General features: G+C 45.0%; 1 protein-coding gene across 1 annotated transcript in view; it reads right to left on the bottom strand.

The window, feature by feature from the left end:
- LOC144458731 (scavenger receptor cysteine-rich type 1 protein M130-like) overlaps positions 1–25,797 on the bottom strand; it is a 74,814-nt gene that overhangs the window by 1,037 nt on the left and 47,980 nt on the right. The window contains exons 12-20 of the mRNA XM_078161955.1: positions 24,688–24,993; positions 24,307–24,594; positions 23,272–23,577; positions 22,900–23,178; positions 8,694–8,999; positions 8,319–8,600; positions 2,018–2,104; positions 1,775–1,933; positions 19–98 (exon numbers count right to left, since the gene is read on the bottom strand). Of these exons, the coding sequence (XP_078018081.1) occupies positions 19–98; positions 1,775–1,933; positions 2,018–2,104; positions 8,319–8,600; positions 8,694–8,999; positions 22,900–23,178; positions 23,272–23,577; positions 24,307–24,594; positions 24,688–24,993 (2,093 nt within the window). The remainder of the gene's footprint in view (positions 1–18; positions 99–1,774; positions 1,934–2,017; positions 2,105–8,318; positions 8,601–8,693; positions 9,000–22,899; positions 23,179–23,271; positions 23,578–24,306; positions 24,595–24,687; positions 24,994–25,797) is intronic.

Below are 25,797 nucleotides of genomic sequence, written 5' to 3'. Positions count from 1 at the left end.
ACAGACACATGTCAGTACCTTAAAGTAGAAGTAAAAGGCAGTGACCAACAGCAGACTCAGCAGCAGGACGACGGCTCTGATGATGAAAGGTGTTGGATCTGGTGCTGAAACACATGGACAGTGTGTTGTCACGTCACGTCACGTCACGTCACGTCACGTCACGTCACGTCACGTCACGTCACGTCACGTCACGTCACGTCACGTCACGATTCAAAAAGCTCCCATTAAACACAAACTGTAATGAGCTGAAAGGACACTCTGAGGACAGAGTGTCCTTTGTTGTTCACATGATAAAGTCCTGTAAGAATAATCTGTAGAAATAAACCTGAGGTGACTTTAGTGAGATTTTTCTATGTGGGCTGACATGTGGGTGTTTCCCTACCAGACAGTAGGCCGATACAGTGAAGCCTCTAGCTGTACCTGTGACATTAAACAGTCAGTACTCAGGTGTAAACTAGAACAAACCACAAACAGCTTCAGTGTCTGGTTCTCTTTTGACCCTCGCTCAGTGTCTCACTATAGGAATCACCCTCTGCTGTGACCAGTCACAGAAGCTCCAGCACGTCTGTTGGGATCACTGGACTCCACAGATGATTTTTGTTCATTTGTGTAACTCTAAACTGAACAGGTAAAGACTCGTCTTGTAAGTTCAGCCGTCTTAGAAAAGGGCTGCTGTGGCCTCCTTTGATCATCAGCCATTTGAACTCAGTTACTCAGGATACTTAACGTTTCACACCTCATTGTGAAGTTCCACCCATGGACCCAGTTTTCAATTACCATTGGTCACTGTGACATGCAACCCTGTGATGTCACCAGGCCAACAAACCCTCCAGAGCAGCCACACTGAAGTCTTCTAAATCAGTGGTTCTCAACCTTTGGTCAGTGATGTATACATCACTGACCAAAGGTCAATGCTTTGTGCTGGTTAGGGGGTATACCCCCTAACCAGCACAAAGCATTTTTGGTTGAAAAAACCAGATGAAATACACAGCGCTGTGCCATCAGTGTCTGATTCAATAAACTTTGTAACTAGACACTTTCAAATTTCAAACATTTGAAAATTCATCAACAAAACATTTAAAACTCAGTGTGCATATTATTGCTCATTTGTAGTGGTTTCTCTTGAACTATTTGGAAATAAAGATATAAAAATAACTAAAGACTTTTTTAATTTTTTTTTGAATGGATGCAAATTTTAAATATATCTTTTTTAAAATCTCACATACACCTGGAGTGCCTTCACATACCCCCAGGGGTACAGTACCCCCATTTGAGAACCACTGTTCTGAACGGTAGAAGACATCAGACAAGTTAGCGCCTATGACACGTGTAACACAATGACAGTTGTCATGGGAAATGCCCGTTGGTCCGACATCCCATTGTTCCGAAGTCCCGTTGTTCTGAAATCATCATGATGCCCTGTGGTTAAGGTCTGGTTAGGTTTAGGCACAAAAACCACTTGGTTAGGGTCAGGAAAAGATCATGGTGTGGGTTAAAATGAAAAAGAAAGTGACAAACACGTAAGCCGTGAGCCTGCTTCGCCTCAAGCCTTTCCCAGCTGACCCAGAGCCGGTTGCGGCGCACCATCAAGGTAGAAATACGCCCGCCGGGAGCCGTTCAGCACTGCGGACCGTTGGACTAATGGCATGTCGGACCAATGACATGGACCCGTCATCACAGTGTCATTCCAGAAACAACATGTGGTCAGCTGATCATTTTCAGTCAGTGTGGACCAATCATCTTCTCCAAACCTGCATGTAAACAGTCAGCTTACCTGAGACAGTGACGGAGAGCAGACGGCTCTCAGAGGAGAAGTTATGAGAGAAAACATAGAGGTGATAAACACAGCTGTAGCTTCCTTGGTGGGCGGGCTCTGCTTCAGGAAACAGGAAGTAGGCAGAGTGATTGACAGCTGGTTGGGTGTAGTTGTGTGCTGAGTTGGAGGAGGTGAAGGTGAGCTGGAAGGAGCCTCCTGGGTACTGTGGCTGGATGGAGCAGCTGATGGTGAAGTTGGAGCCTCTGAGCACCTGAAACCCCTGCTGCTGGGCCTTGAAGACCCCGTCCATGGAGGAGGACACAGAGATGATTGGCTGAAGCAGCAGGTCTGTAAATACAGAGAGATGATTGGCTGAAGCAGCAGGTCTGTAAATACTGGGTCAGCACCAATAGTACGTCGTGGTACGCCTGCAGTGTTCCAATTAGGTGGAGTCTGCACTCCTTTTGACAGTTATCGTAGCCAGTAGATACGCCGCATCCACTGCTAAATTTAAGCGTTGACGTCACCACGACCACATTGTGATGATTTTGGTTCCTGTGGTATGTTTTTGTGTTTGTCCTCTCTCTCCCTCCCCCTTTCTTCTGTTCTGCAGTGCATGTGTGTGTCAGGGGGCGTGGCTGGCTTCTCCTGCAGCAGCAGATGAGGCACACCTGTCTTCAATCACCTCATCTTCCTGTCTACAAAAGCCTGGTCTTCACTCCACTACGCTGCCAGATAATTCCGTCATGTTCGGTAGAGCTCTGTGTTCTTACATTTTGTATCTTGTACTCAACTTGCTGCATAGCCGTATCTTGCTGCCTGTTCTTCTAGTGTTGCTAGAGGTTTTTGTACTTACCTGTGGTTTTTTCCCTGTTGTACTCAGGTCGTCCTTTGTGCCTCACCGTGTGCCTGAGTTTTTTCAATCCATCCTTCGGTGAATATTCTACGAGCCAGCCAGCTCCCTGCCTCCACCGCCTGCTCTTGTTTTTTCTTATTGTTAAAAAACCTTTTTTGTGACTGACCTGCATCAGTATCTGCTTTGGGGTCCAAACAAAACCTGTACCTAACAGAATTATCTGGCCACCATGGACCCCGCAGATATTGAGAGGATCAAGCAGGCAATATCCTCTCAAGGAGCCCTTGTAGGGCAGCACGAACAAGCCCTACAGGAGATTGTGGACACTCTTCGCAACCTTACCACCAGTGTGACTCAGCTTGGCGGCTGTATGGACCAAGTCTCCACTCATCTCACCACACTGACAGCTCCAGCTCCCCCAGCTCGCCCAGCTCCTCCAGCTCCTCCAGCTCCAGCTCTTCCAGACATCCAGCCCAGCCACCCCCGTGAACCCTTCATCCCCACACCTGTCAGGTATTCAGGAGAGTTAGGGTCATGCCGTCAGTTCCTTCACCAGTGTTCTCTTGTGTTTGATCAGCAGCCATTAACGTATTCTACTGATAAATCTAAGATTGCTTTTATTATGAGCTTGTTAATTGAGAAGGCATCAGCTTGGGCGGTGGCTATGGCTAACAGTAACTCACCCATTAGTCAGTCTTTTCAGTCACTTACTGCTGAGATGCTGAGAGTTTCTGACCATCCGCTACAGGGTAGGGAGACCAGTAACCGGCTTCTTTCTTTACACCAGGGCTCAGATTCTGTTGCTAGTTACTCCATTGATTTCCGCATTCTTGCAGCTGAGAGCGGGTGGGATGAGAAAGCCTTACAAGGGGTGTTCCTTCGTGGCTTAAGTGAGGAGTTAAAGGATGAGCTAGCTGCTCGGGATGAAACCTCCTCCTTAGAAGAGTTAATTTCTTTGGCCATTCGCTTAGATAACCGCCTCCGTGAGAGACGTAGGGAGAGAACAGGCAGGCAGAGTTTCCCTTTTCCCCTCTCGAAGCCCAAGTCTCCCCAGCAGCCGGCACCATCTGCGTCTCTGGAGCCACCTTCCTGCAGTGTTTCTCCGCCTACGGTCTCATCACCTCACAGCAGCGAGGAGCCCATGCAGCTGGGGAGGATGAGGCTCACCCCTGCAGAGCGTCAACGCCGTTTCCACCAGAGGCTCTGCATTTACTGTGGCCAGGCTGGCCACATCCTATCCAACTGTCCCGCTCTGCCAAAAGAACAGGCTCATCAGCCACAGGGGGGGCACTGGTGAGCAATGCATCTGTCGTTTCTCCCCCCTCCAATCGCATTCAGCTTAAGGGTACTGTGTCATGGTCACAAGTTTCTCTACCTCTCCAAGTCTTGGTTGATTCTGGTGCTGATGACAATTTTATTGACTTTGATTTTGTTCTGCAGTCTGACTTACCCACAGAGCCCCTTCCTGAACCCAAGGACGTTTTTTCCCTCGATGGAAAGCTTCTCGCCCGTGTCACTCACCGTACTGGCCCAGTTTCACTGCTATTTTCTGGTAATCATCACGAGACTCTTTCACTCTACATCATTTCATCGCCCACTTACCCGCTAGTGTTAGGTCTCCCTTGGCTTAAGTTACACAATCCACACATAGATTGGTCTACCTCATCCATCACCAATTGGAGTCTGTTTTGTCACTCACATTGCTTACACTCAGCCATCCCCACCACTGCCACCATCACACCAGTTCCTCCCAAGCCTGTTAATCTCACCTCTGTCCCTGTTGAGTATCACGACCTCCAGGAGGTTTTTAACAAGGATCATGCCTTGTCTCTACCTCCTCACAGGCCTTATAACTGTAGCATTGACTTGCTCCCTGGCGCCCCCTTACCTTCCAGCAAACTGTATAATCTCTCCAGGCCCGAAAAGGAGGCCATGGAGACTTACATAACTGACTCCCTTGCTGCTGGAATCATTCGTCCCTCTTCCTCACCGTTGGGGGCGGGGTTTTTCTTTGTTGATAAGAAGGACAAGACTCTATGCCCCTGTATTGACTTCAGAGGTTTGAATGACATAACTGTTAAAAACAAATATCCCCTTCCACTCATTGACTCAGCCTTCGGTCCCCTCCACCAGGCCACTGTTTTTTCCAAGTTGGACCTCCGCAATGCCTACCACCTGGTGAGAATAAAGGAGGGGGATGAGTGGAAGACTGCCTTTAACACTCCTCTGGGTCATTTTGAGTACCTTGTAATGCCTTTTGGATTAACCAATGCACCAGCAGTTTTTCAGGCACTCATTAACGATGTCCTGCGTGACATGCTCAACAGATTTGTGTTTGTTTATTTAGACGACATCTTAATTTTCTCTCGCTCTCTCCAAGAACATGTCCAGCATGTTAGATTGGTGCTGCAAAGATTGTTAGAGAACAGACTCTATGTTAAAGCCGAGAAGTGTGAATTTCATGTTTCATCTGTTAGTTTTCTGGGTTTTGTGGTGGAGAAAGGGCAGATCAAGACCGACCCTGCCAAGGTTCAGGCAGTGGCCGAATGGCCCACTCCTACAACTAGAAAGCAACTTCAGAGGTTTCTGGGGTTTGCAAATTTTTACCGCCGGTTTATCCGTGACTATAGTCGAATTGCTGCTCCACTAACCAAACTTACTTCTGTGAAATCTCCCTTTGTGTGGTCACCTGCAGCCGAAGCTGCATTTGTGAAGTTAAAGTGCATGTTTTCTTCTGCCCCTGTGTTGTCTCACCCTGATCCTGCAGCTCAGTTTGTGGTAGAGGTTGATGCCTCGGACTCTGGTGTTGGGGCAGTCCTCTCCCAGCGCTCCACCTCGGACCAGAAGCTGCATCCCTGCGCATTCTTCTCCCGCCGACTCACCCCGGCGGAAAAGAATTATGATGTTGGGAACCGAGAACTGCTGGCGGTAGTTTTAGCCCTCCAAGAATGGAGGCACTGGCTGGAGGGCGCTACTCACCCATTTGTTGTATGGACTGATCATAAGAACTTGTCTTACCTCCGTTCCGCCCGCAGGCTCAACTCACGCCAGGCTCGGTGGGCCCTGTTCCTGGGTCGGTTCAACTTCACGCTCACCTACCGGCCGGGATCTAGGAATGTCAAGCCTGATGCCTTGTCACGTCAGTTCGCCCCTCGAGTTGAGGAGTCATCTGAGGAAACCATCCTGCCATCTTCCTGTGTGGTGGGAGCAGCCAGGTGGGAGATTGAAGGGGTGGTCCAGGAGGCCCAAGAGGATCATCCGACTCCCGAGGATTGTCCACCAGACCGGCTGTTCGTGCCTCCGTCTGCCAGATCTCCTGTGCTCCAGTGGGGACATGGCTCCAAGGTTGCTTGCCATCCAGGTTTTCATCGGACCCTGGCCCTTCTTCAGCAGCGCTTCTGGTGGCCCTCCATGTCCGCTGATACGAGGGAGTACGTCTCCGCCTGCGCCGTGTGCGCTCGCAGCAAAGCATCTCACCGTGCCCCCGCTGGCCTTCTTCGCCCCCTTCCCATTCCTCACCGACCTTGGTCTCACATCGCCGTGGATTTTGTCACCAGCCTGCCTCCATCGGAAGGTAACACCACTATCTTAACTATTGTTGACCGTTTTTCCAAGGCTGTGCACTTCATTCCCCTGCCTAAACTACCCTCTGCTCTCGAGACTGCTACTCTGCTCATCCAGCATGTCTTCAGACTTCACGGCATTCCGCAGGACATAGTGTCAGACAGGGGTCCACAGTTCTCCTCCCGGGTATGGAGAGCCTTTTGCCAGGCATTGGGGGCATCAGCCAGCCTGTCGTCAGGTTACCACCCACAAACTAACGGTCAGACGGAGCGGGCGAATCAGGACCTGGAGGCAGCCCTTCGATGTGTCACCTCTCATCACCCGGTTTCCTGGTCCACCCACCTTCCCTGGGTTGAATATGCCCACAACTCCCTGGTTTGCTCCGCCACAGGTATGTCTCCATTCATGGCATCTAATGGTTTCCAACCCCCACTGTTCCCAGCCCAGGAGACGGACGTGGCAGTTCCCTCAGTGCTGGGGCATCTCCGGCGTGCCCGCTGAGTCTGGTGTGAAGCCCGGGCAGCTCTCATCCGCACTGCTGCTCGGAACCAGAGACTGGCAGACCGCCACCGCACTCCAGCCCCAGATTACCAGCCTGGTCAGAAGGTCTGGTTATCCTCCCGTGACCTCCCACTTCAAACCGAATCCTGGAAACTGGCACCCAGGTACATTGGCCCTTTTGAAATTGATCACATTATTAATCCCAGTGTGGTTAAGCTAAAGCTGCCTCCCTCCTTGAATGTCCACCCGTCATTTCACGTGTCTCTCCTAAAGCCAGTTTCCACTAGTCCTCTGAGCCCTCCGGCCGAACCCCCTCCACCCCCCCGGATCATTGACAACCACCCTGCATTCACCGTCCGGCGGGTGTTGGATGTACGTAGGCGGGGCCGGGGTTTCCAGTATTTGGTAGATTGGGAGGGGTATGGGCCAGAGGAGTGTTCTTGGATCTCTCGCTCCCTCATTTTGGACCCTGATCTCCTCAGAGACTTTTACTCCCAGCACCCAGACAAGCCTGGTAGGCCGCCAGGAGGCGTCCCTTGAGGAGGGAGTACTGTGATGATTTTGGTTCCTGTGGTATGTTTTTGTGTTTGTCCTCTCTCTCCCTCCCCCTTTCTTCTGTTCTGCAGTGCATGTGTGTGTCAGGGGGCGTGGCTGGCTTCTCCTGCAGCAGCAGATGAGGCACACCTGTCTTCAATCACCTCATCTTCCTGTCTACAAAAGCCTGGTCTTCACTCCACTACGCTGCCAGATAATTCCGTCATGTTCGGTAGAGCTCTGTGTTCTTACATTTTGTATCTTGTACTCAACTTGCTGCATAGCCGTATCTTGCTGCCTGTTCTTCTAGTGTTGCTAGAGGTTTTTGTACTTACCTGTGGTTTTTTCCCTGTTGTACTCAGGTCGTCCTTTGTGCCTCACCGTGTGCCTGAGTTTTTTCAATCCATCCTTCGGTGAATATTCTACGAGCCAGCCAGCTCCCTGCCTCCACCACCTGCTCTTGTTTTTTCTTATTGTTAAAAAACCTTTTTTGTGACTGACCTGCATCAGTATCTGCTTTGGGGTCCAAACAAAACCTGTACCTAACACACATGACTCATACAAACACAAATGAAAGCTGTGTAAATGGAGTGGAGTCTGTCAGCCAGTGGCAGCAACCACGTAACTGTCAACTGACAAAACAAACAACACTGTTGGTCTACAGGTCAAAAGCCAGGGTGGCTTCCTGAGCTGACAAATAGTTGCCTGCATAGACAGTAATGTTGACAATTTGATTTTATGTAAGTCTTATTCATTTCCCTTCACTTGTTTGTGTTTGTATGAGTCATGTGGTCGTGGTCGCTCTCTCTGCTGAACTTCAGCAGTCAGTCCGGTGTATCTACTGGCTATGATAACTGTCTGATGGTGTGCAGACTCCATTCATCTGGTGCACCGCAGGCGCACACTGGACCCATTGGCTGAAGCAGCATGTCTCTAATAAGGGAGACAGACAGACAGACGCTCACTTCTCTTTAGGAAGTCATTTACATTTAAGTCAAATAGAAACCACTGACTGTCACTGTGACAGAGGAAGGAACATACTGGAAACATTGCTGTCAGAGATGATGTCATAGATGATGTCACTGATGATGTCACTGATGGGCTTACCTGAGCAGGTAAGATTCAGGACAGAGGAAGAGGAAGATGATGCTGCACACTCCCTCAGAGCAGATCCAGAGTGAACACAGTCAGACCTGATCCACCACACAGGTCTGTCTGAGGACTCCTCTCTCTCTCCTACAGAAACAGCAGAGCCACAGTCCAGATCTCTGCAGACAACACCTGCTGTCTTCAGGGTCCATTCAGAGCCATTCACTGGTCTCCATTCTCCATGTTTGACCTCCAGTGTTCCTGCACAGTGACTGTCTCCTCCCACCAACCCGAAAGGCTCTGAACAGAAACCAGAGAGTCATCAGTAAAAGAACAAAGTGAGTTTCATTAGAAGAGAAATGAACCAAATCAAAGCTGCAGCTCCTCTTCTACCTGAGCAGGTGAGTCCAACAGCTTTGCCAGGTGAGCAGGTGTTTCTATCTGAGCCTGAGCTTCTACAGTCCAGGAGAGCAGACTCATGGCCTCCACACTGGAACTCTTTGGTCCACATTGGAGCCTCCACTTCTCCATAGAGCGCCCCCTGGAGGACTGAAGGAGCCCCACAGCCAAGCTCCCTACAGACCACCTCTGCATCCTGCTGGTCAAAGTCAGCTTCACACACTGAGGACCACCTCTGGTTAGACTTCACCTCCAGTCTGCCTGAGCACAGACTGGTCCCATCCACCAGCCTGACAGAGTCTGGAGAGATAATAGAAGATAAAATAGAGAGAGATAAAAGACACCAGACACTAAATAAAAAGATGTCATCAAACAACAATTCACTGATTCAAACTGGACTCACAACAATTCCAACATCACTTCATCACCAACAGCTTCTGCTGAGGCAACACCACTGACACAAACCACATGTAGAACTGCAGTACACCATAATACTAGAACCAGCAATATTAATAATAATGAGAATTTGTTACATTTATTCATGACGTCTCCATTTTTGATCATTTTGGGCTTTTGTTTCATTTTTTATTTTTTTATTTAAATTTTTATTAATTTTTAAGACAAAAAACAAAAAAAAAACACAGACAGACACACAGACACACAGACACACACACACACACACACCAAAATTAACATAGACTTAACAAAGACAGCCTCATTCCCACAACATAAACAGCAGAGCTCACAGTATATGTTTCAAAAGTCCAACAGCTCAGCATCGTCTATTGAAAAGTTCATAAGTTGACCCATTCCGAGGGTCAGGCCCAAAAAAAAAAAAAGAAAAACAACAAGCAAAAACAACAAAAACAAAAAAAAGCCAAGCAAAACAGAATATACACCCGCAAGTCAAATAGATTCAAGACTCAAAAGTACAATGTTTGACTATCCCATATTTATTCCTTTTACAAAAGACAAAAAGTGATTCCACACCAGCAGATATGATTCTTTGTAATGATGCAATTTGGCTATCATTAGTTCAAATGATGCATTCTCTGTCATTAATTTAACCCAATCTCTATATTCAGGTCTAGCTTGGCCTTTCCAGTCACGAAGAATAACTCTTGCAGCTGAAATAAAGCCTGTCATGGCAAGAGCAAATGCAGGTTTTGAAATTTTAGGTAGACATGACCTGTCTCCCAAGAGGCACAGCTGGACTGATTCAGGTACAGGTACACCAAGCCATTCCTGAATTGTTTTGATTACCTCTCTCCAGGAAGGCAGAACTAAAGGGCAGGCCCACATTGTATGGATAAAAGTGCCTTCATGCATCTTACATTTCCAGCATAAGTTATTTTCGAGTAGGCCCATTTTGTGGAGACGGACAGGTGTAAAATAATATCGATGAAGTATTTTATAGTGTATAAACTTTCCCTGAGCTTCTCTTGTGAACCAGCCTGCATTAGAGACGATCTTTTTCCAAGAATCCTTGTCAATATTCAAACTTAGATCCTTCTGCCAAATAAGCCTAAGGCTCTCAGTATCGCCATATATGGCATTAGCTGTCATCTTATAAAAAGTGGCAGCTGAATGATTATTTTTAGGTAATTTAAAATAAGCCTGAATTATATTGTCTTCACCAGACATCTGTTTTACCAGACTCACTAAACTACTTCTTATTTGCAAGTATCTCCAAAAGTCAGCTTTGTCTTTTAGGTCAAACTGTGTGCAGAGTTCTTCAAAAGATTTAAATATTTTGTCTATAGCCAGAGATGATACATTTCGTATACACCTCGATAACCATGAGTGCCAGTAAATAGTTTTTGCTGCTTTTTTTTTTATTCCAAGGTGAAGAATATCCCTGTTTATACTGTGAGATCTTTAATAATTTGTGAAGCTTAGCCCAGACATTCTTTGAGTGTTGTAGGATTGGATTAGCCTCTTTGCTCCCAGGATTATTAAATATTAGGTTTTTTTGTGACAAGACCTCGATTGGACTAAAAGGGACAGTGAGTTCTTGCTCTATTCCTGTCCATCCTAAATAGTTACTCTCAAAGGCAATACTATACAACTCTACATTAGGTAGGGAAAGCCCACCATTACTTCTCGTTGTGAAAAGTTTTCCTATATTAATCCTTGGTTTCTTTCCCATCCATAAATAATCTTTTATAATTTGATTGTATTGTCATTGGCAGCATCATTAATAGATAATTAAATTGAGGGGTAATCACCATTTTAATGGTGTTGATCTTGCCCCACAGACTTAAATTCAGCACCTTCCATTTTTCTAAACTGCACTTTATTTTTGTGAGGAGGGGAGTAACGTTGATTTGTACTATATTTGCAATATCTGCACACAGTTTGACCCCTAAATATTTCAGACCAGAGGAAATCCACTTAAATTGACCAGCCCCAACCATAGCTGGATGACATACCTTGGATATGGGCATGGCCTCTGACTTATGCCAGTTGACTTTATAACCAGAAATCTGAGAAAATATTTCCATTATTTCAAGAAGGGCTGGGGTAGAAGAAGCTGGGTCTGAAATCAGACAAAGAATGTCATCCGCTGTTACGTCTCCCTTGATGGCAAGATAGAAAGGAGACATCAACACGACAATCAAAAAATAAGATGGAGTCAGAGCGGGTGTATACACAAAGAAAATGGTTTATTGGATAATTAAATCTACTAACAAAAGATCACAATTGTGGAGGAGGGTGAGACAAGGTGGTTGTGCCAAATAAACAAAGAGTTACAATAAAACTGGACCTAAACTGAGTCTGAACTTTAAACAAAACTCAAACAAAAACCTGACTCTCATCTAAAAAAGAAGCTTAACCAAAAATAAATACAGAGGTGGCACCAACCCTAAAACCTAGTGTTTTACAACAATGGATACCTACATGAATGAAGAAATGTAAAGGGTACCCCGTCTTACCTATGTCCACAAACCTCACTCCACAAAACCTTGTTTTGTGCATCTAAGTTCACTCAACATGTGCAGCAGCTCTAGCAGGCAGAGGAGAAGAGAGTGATCACTGCAGGCATGGTCCTTTTATGCAAGAGCTCTGGATGTGATTGGCCAGTCTGCAAGCACCCACACTCTACAGGTGCAGGCCAATCAGGTTGATAGCACCTGGAGAGCAGAGGGGAGGAGAGAGAGAGAAGACTAGGAGGGAAAAACAGACACACAAACACAACTGCACTTTGCCCCTGCCTGGCATGTAACACCCCCACCCATATAAGTCCAAACATAATGTTTGGAACTACATTTTACAATTAACCTCTCTAACAACTAGATTACATACCACGAGACAAAGCGTCAGCAAGAACATTGTCAGACCCCTTTTTATGAGTGATTTCCAGATTGAAGTTTTGAATGATCAAGGCCCAACGCATAAGACGCTGGTTACTGTTGAACACCCTGGAGAGAAACACAAGAGGGTTATGATCTGTGAACACCTTAATAGGCTTGGCACTGGATCCAAGGTAAACCTCAAAATGTTGCAGAGCAAACAGCAGTGCAAGAGTTTCCTTTTCAATCGTGGAGTACCGGAGTTGATGTTTGTTAAACTTGCGAGAAAAGTAACTCACAGGATGATCGATGCCCTGGTCATCCTCCTGTAGAAGGACCGCTCCAGCCCCAACTGCGCTGGCATCAACTTCAAGCTTGAATGGCAAGGAGAAATCTGGGGCAGACAGGACAGGAGTGCAACACAGCATACCTTTTAGGCTCTCAAAGGATTGTGTACACTCACCAGTCCAAATAAAAGGCTTCGAAGGACTGGTTAAAGCAGTCAGTGGGGCTGCTACAGAGGAAAAGTTTTTGCAGAACCGCCGATAGTATCCAGACATCCCAAGGAAACGTTGCACCTCTCTCCTGGTTGTCGGTACAGGAAATGCAGCAATGGCCTTGACCTTTGCATCTGTGGGGCACACTTGTCCTCGACCAACCTGCTGGCCAAGGTAGAGGACAGTACCCTTTCCAAACTCACATTTGGCAAGGTTGAGTGTTAAAGAGGCATGTGACAGGAGTTTGAAAACTTCCCTCAATGTAGCTATGTGGCTAGCCCAGTCAGCAGAATACACAACAATATCATCCAGATATGCCTTGCAGTTCTTAACATCTCCTAATACTTTGTTTACCAACCTCTGAAAAGTAGCAGGAGCGTTACACATACCGAAGGGCATGACTGTGTACTGCAGGAAACTGTCAGGGGTCACAAAAGCTGAAATGTCAGATGCACGTGGGGTTAAAGGAACTTGCCAGTATCCCTTTAACATGTCAAGTTTACTGATGAATGTTGCAGGACCAATTTCATCAATACAATCATCAATAAGGGGCAATGGATGGGCATCTGGAACGGTTACTGTGTTCACTTTGCGGAAGTCAGTGCAGAACCTGGGACTTCCATCAGACTTTGTATCAAGGAGACAAGGAGAACTCCATGGACTTGAACTGGGTACTGCAAATTTTCATTTGCACAAGATAGTCAACTTCCTTCTTCAGGACTTCCCTCTTAGCTGGACTAACCCGATAGGCATGCTGCTTTATTGGTTTTGGGTCAGTTAGGACGATGTCATGAGTTATGACTGAAGTTTGAGAGGGAATGTCATTAAACAGACATGGGAAATCACAGATGAGTTTATCAACATCATTACGCTGGTCATCAGGGAGGTGAGACAGGTAGTGAGACAAGTTGGACAAGACTTCTGTGTTGCTTAATCTTTGCCTGAGTAGAGGCCAGGGCATCTCTAGCCAAAGAACAGGCTATTTGGAGGCGATCTTTGAGCTTGGTGACATACTCTGGAATACTCTTGACTCCTGTTTCTGGTATGACCAGTTGCTCCTTGAGGACCTTTAAAGGGCCCCTAACCTCATGTCCGAACACTAGTTCAGCCGGACTGAAACCTAGTGACTCCTGTACAGACTCACGGGTGGCAAACAAAACAAGTGGAACACCTTCATCCCAATCCTTCTGTGATTCATTGCAGTACTTGCGCAACATAGACTTCATGGTTTGATGAAATCTCTCTAGCACCCCCTGGCTTTCAGGATGGTAGGGGCTAGAGGTGACATGAGTAATGCCTAATGTTTTCAGTACTTGAGCAAATACCTTGGACTTGAAATTGGTGCCTTGATCGGTTTGCACTACCTTTGGTAGACCAAATACCGAGAAGAATTTTACCAGGGCTTTGGTAATGACTGGAGCTGTGATTTTCCGTAGTGGAATGGCTTCGGGGAACCTGGTGGACACACACATAATGGTTAGCAGAAACTGATTTCCAGCCCTGGACTTTGGCAATGGTCCCACACAATCAACAAGTACTTTTTCAAATGGCTCACCCATTACTGGAATGGGGCAGAGTGGAGCTGGGGGAATCACCTGGTTTGGTTTTCCAGCAACTTGACACACATGGCAAGTACGACAGTGCTGAACAACATCCGACTTGAGTCCAGGCCAAAAGAAATGTTGAAGGACTCTGTCATAAGTTTTGGTGATTCCCATGTGTCCTGACCATGGATGGTCATGAGCTAAAGATAGTACCTGTGAACGGTAGGTTGTAGGCACAACAGCCTGATAAGTTGCACAGTCCACATCTTCAAAAACCTCACCAGCCCAGCGACGTATCAACAAGCCATCATTAAGTACATAGGCCACCTTCTTCTTCTTGGCTTCATCCTGGCTAATAACAGAGGAAAGACACTTTGAAAGGGTTTCATCACCTTTCTGTGCTGCGATGAATGCTTCCCGAGTGGCTGGCAGCTTCACAACCACTGGACTGGAGGGGGATGGCTCCGTGTCAGCAAGTTTAGCCTCAGGCTGACCTTTTGACCTAGTCATCACAACTTCAGGAGACTGTTCTGTAGCCAAAAAAGAATCAGACAAGTCAAGTTCATATTTCTTTGACTGGGTCCGTGTAACCACACATGCAGGGAATATGTCAGGAAGTATCTGTGCTGAGTCAGAGTCAGTGTTCGAACCAGGACTATCCAGTACCTCCGGGACTGGCATAAACTTGCCCCCAGCTAGGTCATTACTGAGGATGAAATCAACACCTTTGATGGGCAAGACAGGGAGCACAGCAACCTTAAAGTACCCACTGACCAGGGGTGACTGAACATGGACATGGTGCAAAGGTGCAGGTACAAAAGCCATTCCAACCCCTTGAACAATCGCACTTGAGTGACATGAAGATATAGATGATAAGGGTAGGATGCCTTCCCGAATAATAGACTGGGAGCCCCCTGTATCTCTCAACATTGTTACCGACTGCTGATCTTTTGGATCTTCTGATAATGAAACAAAACCCTCTAGAATGAATGGTTTGAAACAGGGGTCAGGTTCATCGTCATTTTGCAACATTTCAATGTCTGGTAGTGACACACTCTTCAGCAGGCCCATGTCTTTTGGTTGTGGTAAGCTAGGTGGATACTGTTGCTTACGCTTCAGAGAAAGACAGTCAGCAATCACATGACCCCTCTTATGACAGTAGAAGCACTCACGATTCTCACGAGGCGGTGACGGTGGCCCCTTAACCTTGTCAAAAGGAGGGCAGCCAGGATCAGGTCTCACTGGGCGTGATAATGAGTTTCTGTCTGGTCGGGAGGAAGACACAAACACATTTTTATGGGTTAGCACAAATTCATCCGCTAACACAGCTGCTTTGGACAATGAAGTCACCTTCTGCTCATTTAAGAACATCACCATCTTCTCTGGTAAGGCACTCTTAAAGTCTTCCAAGAGCATTAACTGACGAAGGGCTTCAAAACTGTTCATAACCTCATTGGCGGCACACCACTTGTCAAAGAGAACCCCTTTCTCACGAGCAAATTCAACAAATGTTTGTCCACTGGACTTTTTATGGTTCCGGAACTTGTGCCTATATGCCTCTGGCACAAGCTCATAAGCACGCAAAATTGCTTCTTTGAGCACATCATACTGCAAGCTGTCCTCTAAAGGGAGAGACGACACAACCTCCTGTGCTTTCCCCACTAGCTTGCATTGGAGAAGGATAGGCCACATGTCCTTAGGCCAGTCTAGTGCTATGGCAATTCTTTCAAATCCATTGAAGTAGGAGTCAACTTCTGACTCCCGAAAAGTTGGCACTAAAGCAATATTTTTGCTGACATCAAAACCCTTTTTGTGTAGGTTTGTCTGTGAGGGTGCAGGATTATCAAATGTGTGTGCTGTCTGTTCAGAGATTCTCATAGCCTCCACTTCAAGCTGCCGTAACTTGACTTCTTTCTCAGCTTCTATCTCTAGCCTACGAATCTGTAGTTTGAGGTCATATTCTGCCTTACGCTCCTTTTCTTGTGCCTCCAGCTGAAGGCGGGCTAAGCGAACCTTAACTTTGACATCACCACTTGAACCACTCAACTGTGGAGAGAAAGGCTCAAAACAAGGCATAGTTGTAGGAGCCTCATGTACAAGCACACCACCCTGAGGTGTAGCCAAGTTAGTCTCTTCTCCCCGACTATCTACAAGAGGGGAAGCACATGGTCCAGTGGAAGGAACATCAGATGAAACCTCCGCCACCTGCTGGGCTGAGGTATCAGAAACTTCAAGAACCCTTAACTCAATTAGTTTTTCCAACACCCTATTTTTGATTTCTTTCTTAACCCCATACTTTTGTACAGAAATATTAAAGTGTGCTGCAATACATAACAGATCATCTTTACGGCATGCATCAACCTTTCATGGGTAGGATTGTCAATAAAGGCTTGTAAATTGAAAACCATCTTTACTACTACTGCCACAACCACAGTGATTCATCAATTTTGATTGTCCTTTAGCTCAGGGAAAAATGATCCCGGACAAGCCCCCATTTGTGTTACGTCTCCCTTGATGGCAAGATAGAAAGGAGACATCAACACGACAATCAAAAAATAAGATGGAGTCAGAGCGGGTGTATACACAAAGAAAATGGTTTATTGGATAATTAAATCTACTAACAAAAGATCACAATTGTGGAGGAGGGTGGGACAAGGTGGTTGTGCCAAATAAACAAAGAGTTACAATAAAACTGGACCTAAACTGAGTCTGAACTTTAAACAAAACTCAAACAAAAACCTGACTCTCATCTAAAAAAGAAGCTTAACCAAAAATAAATACAGAGGTGGCACCAACCCTAAAACCTAGTGTTTTACAACAATGGATACCTACGTGAATGAAGAAATGTAAAGGGTACCCCGTCTTACCTATGTCCACAAACCTCACTCCACAAAACCTTGTTTTGTGCATCTAAGTTCACTCAACATGTGCAGCAGCTCTAGCAGGCAGAGGAGAAGAGAGTGATCACTGCAGGCATGGTCCTTATATGCAGGAGCTCTGGATGTGATTGGCCAGTCTGCAAGAACCCACACTCTACAGGTGCAGGCCAATCAGGTTGATAGCACCTGGAGAGCAGAGGGGAGGAGAGAGAGAGAAGACCAGGAGGGAAAAACAGACACACAAACACAACTGCACTTTGCCCCTGCCTGGCATGTAACATCCGCATATAAGAAGAGCTTATGCTCTCTTCCACCGGCCTGTACACCTTTAATTTTCTGTTCTTTTCTTATAGCTATCGCTAAAGGTTCGATAAATAAAATAAAAAGAAGAGGAGAAAGGGGATCCCCCTGTTTTGTTCCTCTAGACAGTCTAAAAAATGGAGATATGAAGCTATTTGTGACAACGGCTGCACTAGGTTTTGCATAAATTACCTTAATCCAATTAAAAAAAAAACTTCCAAATCCAAACTTTTCTAACACACGAACTAAAAAACCCCACTCGACCCGATCAAATGCCTTCTCAGCGTCTAGTGAGAAGGCAGAAACAGGTATACTGCTATTCTGATTTAACCATACCAAGTGAAGTAGCCGTCTTAGATTATCAGAAGAGGACCTCCCTTTAATAAAACCCACTTGGTCTGTATGGATAATTGTTGATAGGACATTTTCCAATCTCATAGACAAGACTTTGGTAAGCCCTTTATAGTCAACATTCACTAAGCTAATTGGTCTAAAGTTACCTGGATCTAATGGGTCCTTATCACTTTTAATAATTAATTAAATGAGAGCCTCATTAAAAGTATCCGGTAGTCTTGCCAGAGTGCATGCTTCAGTATAGACATTTGTTAGAATAGATGATAGTAAATCTATGATTTCTATAATATTCAATCAGGAAACCATCCATTCCTGGAGATTTTCCCATTTTCATAGACTGAATAGCTGCCCTAACCTTTAGTTCAGTGATTGGTGCACCAATCTCCTGTGCCTGATCAGACGACAGCTGTGGGAATTCAATTTTAGAAAAAAAATCTTCTATTTTGCTCATATTTATCTCCGTGTCTGAAGAGTAGAGATTTGAATAAAATCTCTGAAATCTCTGATTAATCTCACATGTTTTAGTGATTATTTCTCCCTGTTCGTTTCTAATTCCTGGGATGACATGTGCTGCATCTTGTTGTTTTAACTGCCTGGCTAATAATTTACTGGCTTTATTTCCACTCTCAAAAAAACTAGCCTTTGTTCTAAAGAGAGCATACTCTGCCTTTTTGTTATAAATAATAATTTCATTAATATCTAATTTTAATTTACAGATTTCTTTTAATAACATGTCACTGTAATTAAGGGACAGATCTTTTTCCTTTTTTTTGAGTTGGGATTCTAACTTAATCATTTTAGCATTATTATCTCCTTTCTTTTTGCTTGAATATGCCATAATTTTACCTCCAATAAAAGCTTTAGATGCATCCCAAACAGTGCTGAGTTTCTCAGTAGAACCAATATTTATCTGAAAGAAGGATCTAATATTTTCATCTAGCATTTCCTTAAAGACTGGATCTTGAAATAAAGAAGTGTTACATCTCCATCTGCTGCTCTTAACTGACTCCCCACCAACTAGTAAATCAAGCATCACCATTGCATGATCAGTAAGCGCAATAGCCCCAATTTTACATGCTCATCACTCATAGATTTTGAAATTAAAAAATAATCAATCCTTGAGGTTGATTTGTGTTTATAAGAGAAAAAAGTAAATTCTCTTTCTCTAGGATTAATCAATCTCCATATATGCACTAGGCCATGATCTTCCACCAACTGGTGTATTGCCTGTCGATCCTTTGGGGTTCTTTTACTGTAATTGATCTATCTAGTATGCCATCTTGAACCTGATTAAACCCCCCCCCCCCCCCCCCCCAGCACTGTTTGTCCATTACCAATATCACCTAGCAGTTTATTGATTGTATGGAAGAAATTGGCATCTTCTGTATTTGGGGCATATATATTGCACAGATTTATGATGCTAGCACAGATTTAGTGATGCTAGCACCGACTGCATTATGCCTCGCACTCCCCCTTCTCGTAGACGCTGCCATTTCTCGGCCTTCTTCTTGTTGGGTGTCATTGCAGAGTTGGTACAGGCCTTCGTTCGAAGCTGATATGTAGTAGAAATAAAGGTCTTACTTGTACATAGACTAGGGAAAGTGAGCGATCTGTCGGGACGTTTGCTCTAGGCAGCCATCTTGGTCAGCGGTCGCACGTGACTCAAAAAAATTGGCTTTTGTTTCATTTTAAATAAAGTCTTGTCTTTCACAGTATGAAACTCTTGTCACCAAATTCAGATGATAAATACAGTTTTGAAGCTTGTGTAACCCAAGTCCCATGTAGCTATGTTAATCTATCTTGAGTGGGTAGTACAATGGGAGAGGGCCTGAGTTCGTTGTTGAACTGTTATGTGTAATATGACAGACAGAGTAGAGTTTTCCCACAATTATGATTTAGAAACTTCCTCTTAACAAAATTATACCTGTACTTTAAATCCAATAATCCTTTTACAGGTATTTATTTACAAAATAAGATAAAATAAAATTTGGTAACCATTTCTTATGAAATAAAATATAAATACTCAAGAAGTTATAAATAAAGGTTTACAAAATAAAATATCAGGTCTCTTTAGTTTCTAAACCTTTTACTTTTACTTTCAAAATGCCTTTTATACCTTTAAGTTAAACAAAAATACCTTTTAAACAAAAAGTTTCCCTTTAAGTACTGTTGATATTACCAAAACACTGTTTCCATCACACTGAATTTCCCCTCAGGGGATTAATAAAGTAAATAAACTTAAACTTAAACTAAACTTTAAATAATCAAAATCACTCAGTTTATACCTGTGGGCCCACACACACACATTCATTCCTTAACCAGACACCAGAAAGTAGGACATTTAACCCCGTTGCAGGCCTGATTTGAAGCTGGGGTGCGGTCAGGCCTCAAAACTTTTATGGCCGCTTCACTCCAAATGAGCAGAAACAAAAAGCACGTGCACACAAGTTCAGTTAGTTCAGTTACGTTAGTACTCACAAATCCAAAATGAGTTGTTAGTAGGGGATAGCAGGGGAAATAGAGTGACAGCAGTCACCGGGGCAATGGCATTCACAGTTAACCAGTTAGTAAACAGCCTCGTAGAATCACAGGAAGAAAACAGCAGGGTCCGTCCACCGGGAAGAGCGGGAAAACCACTCCGACCTCTCTTTCTCCACAGCGTCCATCTCCTTTAAGCATATTAACTCAGTTGAGCCACAATACCAAACGCTATTTCATGGCGCATTAACGTGAAGTCTGTTATAACTGGGAAGCATTACAATGCTATGCTAACAGTATGATATCAAGCACATTAACATGGTATGCTAAGCTAACTAGCAGGCCGCTAAACAGCATCACACATCATGTCTTATAACTACAACAATTAGTTACAGCATAGAAAAGAAGGCACACTCTCTTATTTACCTTTTTTCAGATTACAAACAAGTTATTATCAGGACCACGAGTAGTCGACCAGGGGCCCGTTGTTCAAAAGTAGAATTAAAGCCATAGTTGATAATCCTGTTCAGAAACACTTTTTGTTATACTGGGTAAAATGGTCCTTCCATCCTGAGAGTCGTCAATACATAATGTGTTCAGAAAAAGGAATGAAAAAAATCAGACCTCTGTGGCAGCTGCAGGCCTGTAAAAGCTCTGACCAATCCCTGCCATTCGGTGCGAATGGAAAGAACCAATCAGATGCCTTCATGTCTCGTATTGCCTGAGCCCCCCTCCGTCCCTCCCTCCCTCCTCCCTGCGTGCACTCATCACGTGTCACCGTTGCCAGAAATATTCAGCACACTCCTCAGCAGAAATATTGAGTTAGCAGGAGTTTGCTGAACAATGGCAGAGAAAATGTAGCCAGAAGTACGACTTCCAGTGTTACTTGTAATGGCTCACCCCACTAAACAGGCTGAGAAAAGACAGTTGGAGGCAGAAAAGGCTGCGACGAAAAAGGCTTTGGATAAAGTGAGAGGACAAACCAGACATCAACAGCAGTCCAGCTTTTGAACGGTGGAGACAACTGAGGGAGCTGAAGGGCCTGGAAAGTGATGCAGAGGTTGCTGTCTTTCTGTTGGACAGGTAATTATTTGTTTGCTTAGGGGGGATTTGTTATTTTACTCGGCTCTCCTCTGCCCTGCTGACTGCAGGATACGCGTTCAGGCATGTCTGGGCTCGTGGCTTTGGACGGAGCACTGACGGGAGGGGGAGGAGGGGAGTGGAGCTTAGAAGAGGTGCCACTTTCAAATCTTGCTAGCTCTCCAACATTACCAACTATAGCTTTAAGCAATCCAGGATAAGTGGAAAAGCGAGGCTGGACAAAGTCTCATCAGTCCATTGTGGCTTCATTGGTTGTTGGAACGCCAAGCCAGGCTGAGGAGGAGCGGCTATGTCAAGCCAGGTGTAACTTATTCAGGTAAGTGCGCGTCCACGGCTTTCTTAAATAGACCACGTGGGTCGATCACAGTTTCACTGATGCACCAATGGAGAGGACACGTGCGGCTTACCTCTCGCCCAGTGAGCAGCGTGTCATCATGGAGACTTATGAGGAGGTTAAACACATCATAACTAATAAAGGAAACACAGCAGCAAATATTAAGCTGAGAGAAAGTGCGTGGCAGACAACTGCGGACCGACTGAATGCGTAAGTAATCTAAAAATATACACTTGCTGCACAAATGAATCTGTCATAATTACAATTAAAGTTCCTTTCACAGATTAACAGTTGTACACTTCACCTTAAAGGTGAGCAGTGGGAGAATTACTCGGGAAATGTACCATGATGATTCTTGATTCATTGTGCAAATCTCTTACAGGCTATATATAATCTCTCTCACTTAATGCTCATACAGCACAAATACAACTGGACAAAACCTGTCAGTCTTGTGGAAATAATTTAGTCCATAATGTATAAGAAGTCAGTGATGTGGTGCTCATAGAAAATATATTTGTAGCATGACACAGATGCTGACCAGCCTGACAGCCTGCCTGGAAATATAGTGAGTATTGCCTGAAGGACATCCATGGTGTCCACAATTGCTGTGCTAATAGATATGTGTTGTACAGAATTCACAAACTGTCAGACAGCTATATGCAAGTCATCTACAGAAGCAGATAGTGCTGGCAGATGTGAAACTCCAGTGTGAAAAGAGAAAGCTGAGGACATGGAGCTTGACAGACAAATAAATAAAAAGACCTTAAGGAAACTGGAAATTAAGAAACTAGAGAAAGAAGGAAGTGATTTTAATAAAATCCTGCTATAAGCAGCTATTTTAAGAACAAGAAACAAAAAGCGTCTCTAAAACCATCTGTGTGACGTCATTGCACTTTATAAACTGTAAATATGATATTTATGCATTTATCCAGTTCATATTTTAACCAGTTTTAGTATTATGAACTGTTGTTTTTCATGCAAACATTTCTATGCTGTGTAACTGATTTTATGCGCTGTAGTCGGAATGATTTTAGACAGGGCTACACCTGTAAAGGACGACAAGCTGCCAACACTTAACAGCTGCACACTACTCAGCACCACTCTCCCTCTATGTCCCCATGAAATTATGAATGAAAGGCTTAAAGTTTTAGTAAGAAGACAAACTTGTGTCAGTGTGAACATGCTACACATATTTAGCTCAGTCAGTTAGGACTCCTGAAGCAGCACACATGTATGTTTCATATATACAGATTTATATCTTGGTGCATTCCGCAGCTGATTTACTGAGGCAGCAGCTCATCAGACTCCATCATGGCTGCTGGAGACAGTCTGCTGCCATTCTAGCTGGAACATGTGTGAGTCAACCTGGGGACATTACTGTCATAGATGATGTCACTCATGATGTCACTGATGGGCTTACCTGAGCAGGTGAGATCCAGGATGGAGGAAGAAAAAGATGATGTTGCACACTCCCTCAGAGCAGATCCAGAGTGAACACATTCAGACCTGATCCACCACACAGGTCTGTAGGACTCCTTTCTCTCTCCTACAGAAACAGCAGAGCCACAGTCCAGATCTCTGCAGACAACACCTGCTGTCTTCAGGGTCCATTCAGAGCCATTCACTGGTCTCCATTCTCCATGTTTGACCTCCAGTGTTCCTGCACAGTGACTGTGTCCTCCCACCAACCTGACAGGCTCTGAACAGAAACCAGAGAGTCATCAGTAAAAGAACAAAGTGAGTTTCATTAGAAGAGAAATGAACCAAATCAAAGCTGCAGCTCCTCTTCTACCTGAGCAGGTGAGTCCAACAGCTTTGCCAGGTGAGCAGGTGTTTCTATCTGAGCCTGAGCTTCTACAGTCCAGGAGAGCAGACTCATGGCCTCCACACTGGAACTCTTTGGTCCACATTGGAGCCTCCACTTCTCCATAGAGCGCCCCCTGGAGGACTGAAGGAGCCCCACAGCCAAGCTCCCTACAGACCACCTCTGCATCCTGCTGGTCAAAGTCAGCTTCACACACTGAGGACCACCTCTGGTTAGACTTCACCTCCAGTCTGCCTGAGCACAGACTGGTCCCATCCACCAGCCTGACAGAGTCTGGAGAGATAATAGAAGATAAAATAGAGAGAGATAAAAGACACCAGACACTAAATAAAAAGATGTCATCAAACAACAATTCACTGATTCAAACTGGACTCACAACAATTCCAACATCACTTCATCATTAACAACAGAACACGTCTTTATAAGACCACAGACTGCAGCTGTCTGACATCACATTTACATTTCATACTCTCTAACATACGTTATCCATTTCTCTGTCCATTTTTTTTTTCTGAGATGATCTGTAAGCCACAACAAAAATGTGTTAAGAAAATGATCCCTAAAATCTCAAAGGGATAGGGGCTGGACTTTGTCCTTATAAGGAGGACGCCACGTGGGTGTGGAGATACTGACGAGCCCCCGGCTGAGCTGAGCTGATCAAAGTTGTGTCCAGTAGGTCATTGGTGCCTGTTATAATGGCAACCAAAGAACCTAATGCTGGAAACCAGTGGCTCAGAAAGCTGTCAAGCTGAAGAAGGAGTCCTTTCAGGCTGGTTGGTGGTTGGCCCAGGGGACTCCTGAAGCAGCACACATGTATGTTTCATATATACAGATATATATCTTGGTGCATTCAGCAGCTGATTTACTGAGGCAGCAGCTCATCAGACTCCATCATGGCTGCTGGAGACAGTCTGCTGCCATTCTAGCTGGAACATGTGTGAGTCATCCTGGGGACATTACTGTCATAGATGATGTCACTCATGATGTCACTGATGGGCTTACCTGAGCAGGTGAGATCCAGGACGAAGAGAAAGTAAAATGATGTTGCACACTCCCTCAGACCAGATCCAGAGTGAACACAGTCAGAGTCGATCCTCCACAAAGGTCTGGCTGAGGACTCCTCTCTCTCTCCTACAGAAACAGCAGAGCCACAGTCCAGATCTCTGCAGACAACACCTGCTGTCTTCAGGGTCCAGGGAGAGTAAATGCCAGTCACGGGTCTCCATTCTCCATGTTTGACCTCCAGTGTTCCTGCACAGTGACTGTCTCCTCCCACCAACCTGAAAGGCTCTGAACAGAAACCAGAGAGTCATCAGTAAAAGAACAAAGTGAGTTTCATTAGAAGAGAAATGAACCAAATCAAAGCTGCAGCTCCTCTTCTACCTGAGCATTTGAGTCCAACAGCTTTGCCAGGTGAGCAGGTGTTTCTATCTGAGCCTGAGCTTCTACAGTCCAGGAGAGCAGACTCATGGCCTCCACACTGGAACTCTTTGGTCCACATTGGAGCCTCCACTTCTCCATAGAGCGCCCCCTGGAGGACTGAAGGAGCCCCACAGCCAAGCTCCCTACAGACCACCTCTGCATCCTGCTGGTCAAAGTCAGCTTCACACACTGAGGACCACCTCTGGTTAGACTTCACCTCCAGTCTGCCTGAGCACAGACTGGTCCCATCCACCAGCCTGACAGAGTCTGGAGAGATAATAGAAGATAAAATAGAGAGAGATAAAAGACACCAGACACTAAATAAAAAGATGTCATCAAACAACAATTCACTGATTCAAACTGGACTCACAATTCCAACATCACTTCATCATTAACAACAGAACACGTCTTTATAAGACCACAGACTGCAGCTGTCTGACATCACATTTACATTTCATACTCTCTAACATATGTTATCCATTTCTCTGTCCATTTTTTTCTGAGATGATCTGTAACCCACAATAAAAATGTGTTTAGAAAATGATCTCTAAAATCTCAAAGGGATAGGGGCTGGACTCTCTCCTCGTTAAGTTTGCAGACGACACGACCGTGGTGGGTCTCAAGGCCACCTGGCCTTGTGGTGCAGCCACAATAATTTCTCTTTGAACTTGGAGTGTGACGAAGACTCGTCACTGAGTACGGGCAGCACATGGTAAAGATGGCACTCAGTGAAATGCTCACACATGGTTAGCCACACACATTATTAACCCCTGTCAATGTGGTGAGTGCACGCACTACAATAAAGCCCCAGCTGCAATTCTACATACACTGCAATACAATACAATGCTGAGGAAATAAAACACACATTACAGTTTAGTTTATTTAGTTCACTTTATTCATACTCATCTCACAAAGACTCAGGGCCAAATTCACAAAAGGATTGTGTGGCTTTTGCGGCCGCTAAACCGGTAAAAATGGAGCAAACAGATACCGTTTAATTCATAAAGCACGCACAGAGGGTGAAATGCTCCACTAACTGCGCTGCCAAGCAGATTGTGTCTCAGTGCTCCG

Source organism: Epinephelus lanceolatus, chromosome 19, assembly GCF_041903045.1.
Source record: "Epinephelus lanceolatus isolate andai-2023 chromosome 19, ASM4190304v1, whole genome shotgun sequence".
Taxonomy (NCBI): Eukaryota; Metazoa; Chordata; class Actinopteri; order Perciformes; family Serranidae; genus Epinephelus; species Epinephelus lanceolatus.
Note: the sequence above shows the minus strand (reverse complement) of the source record. Positions and strands in the feature narration are given on the sequence as shown.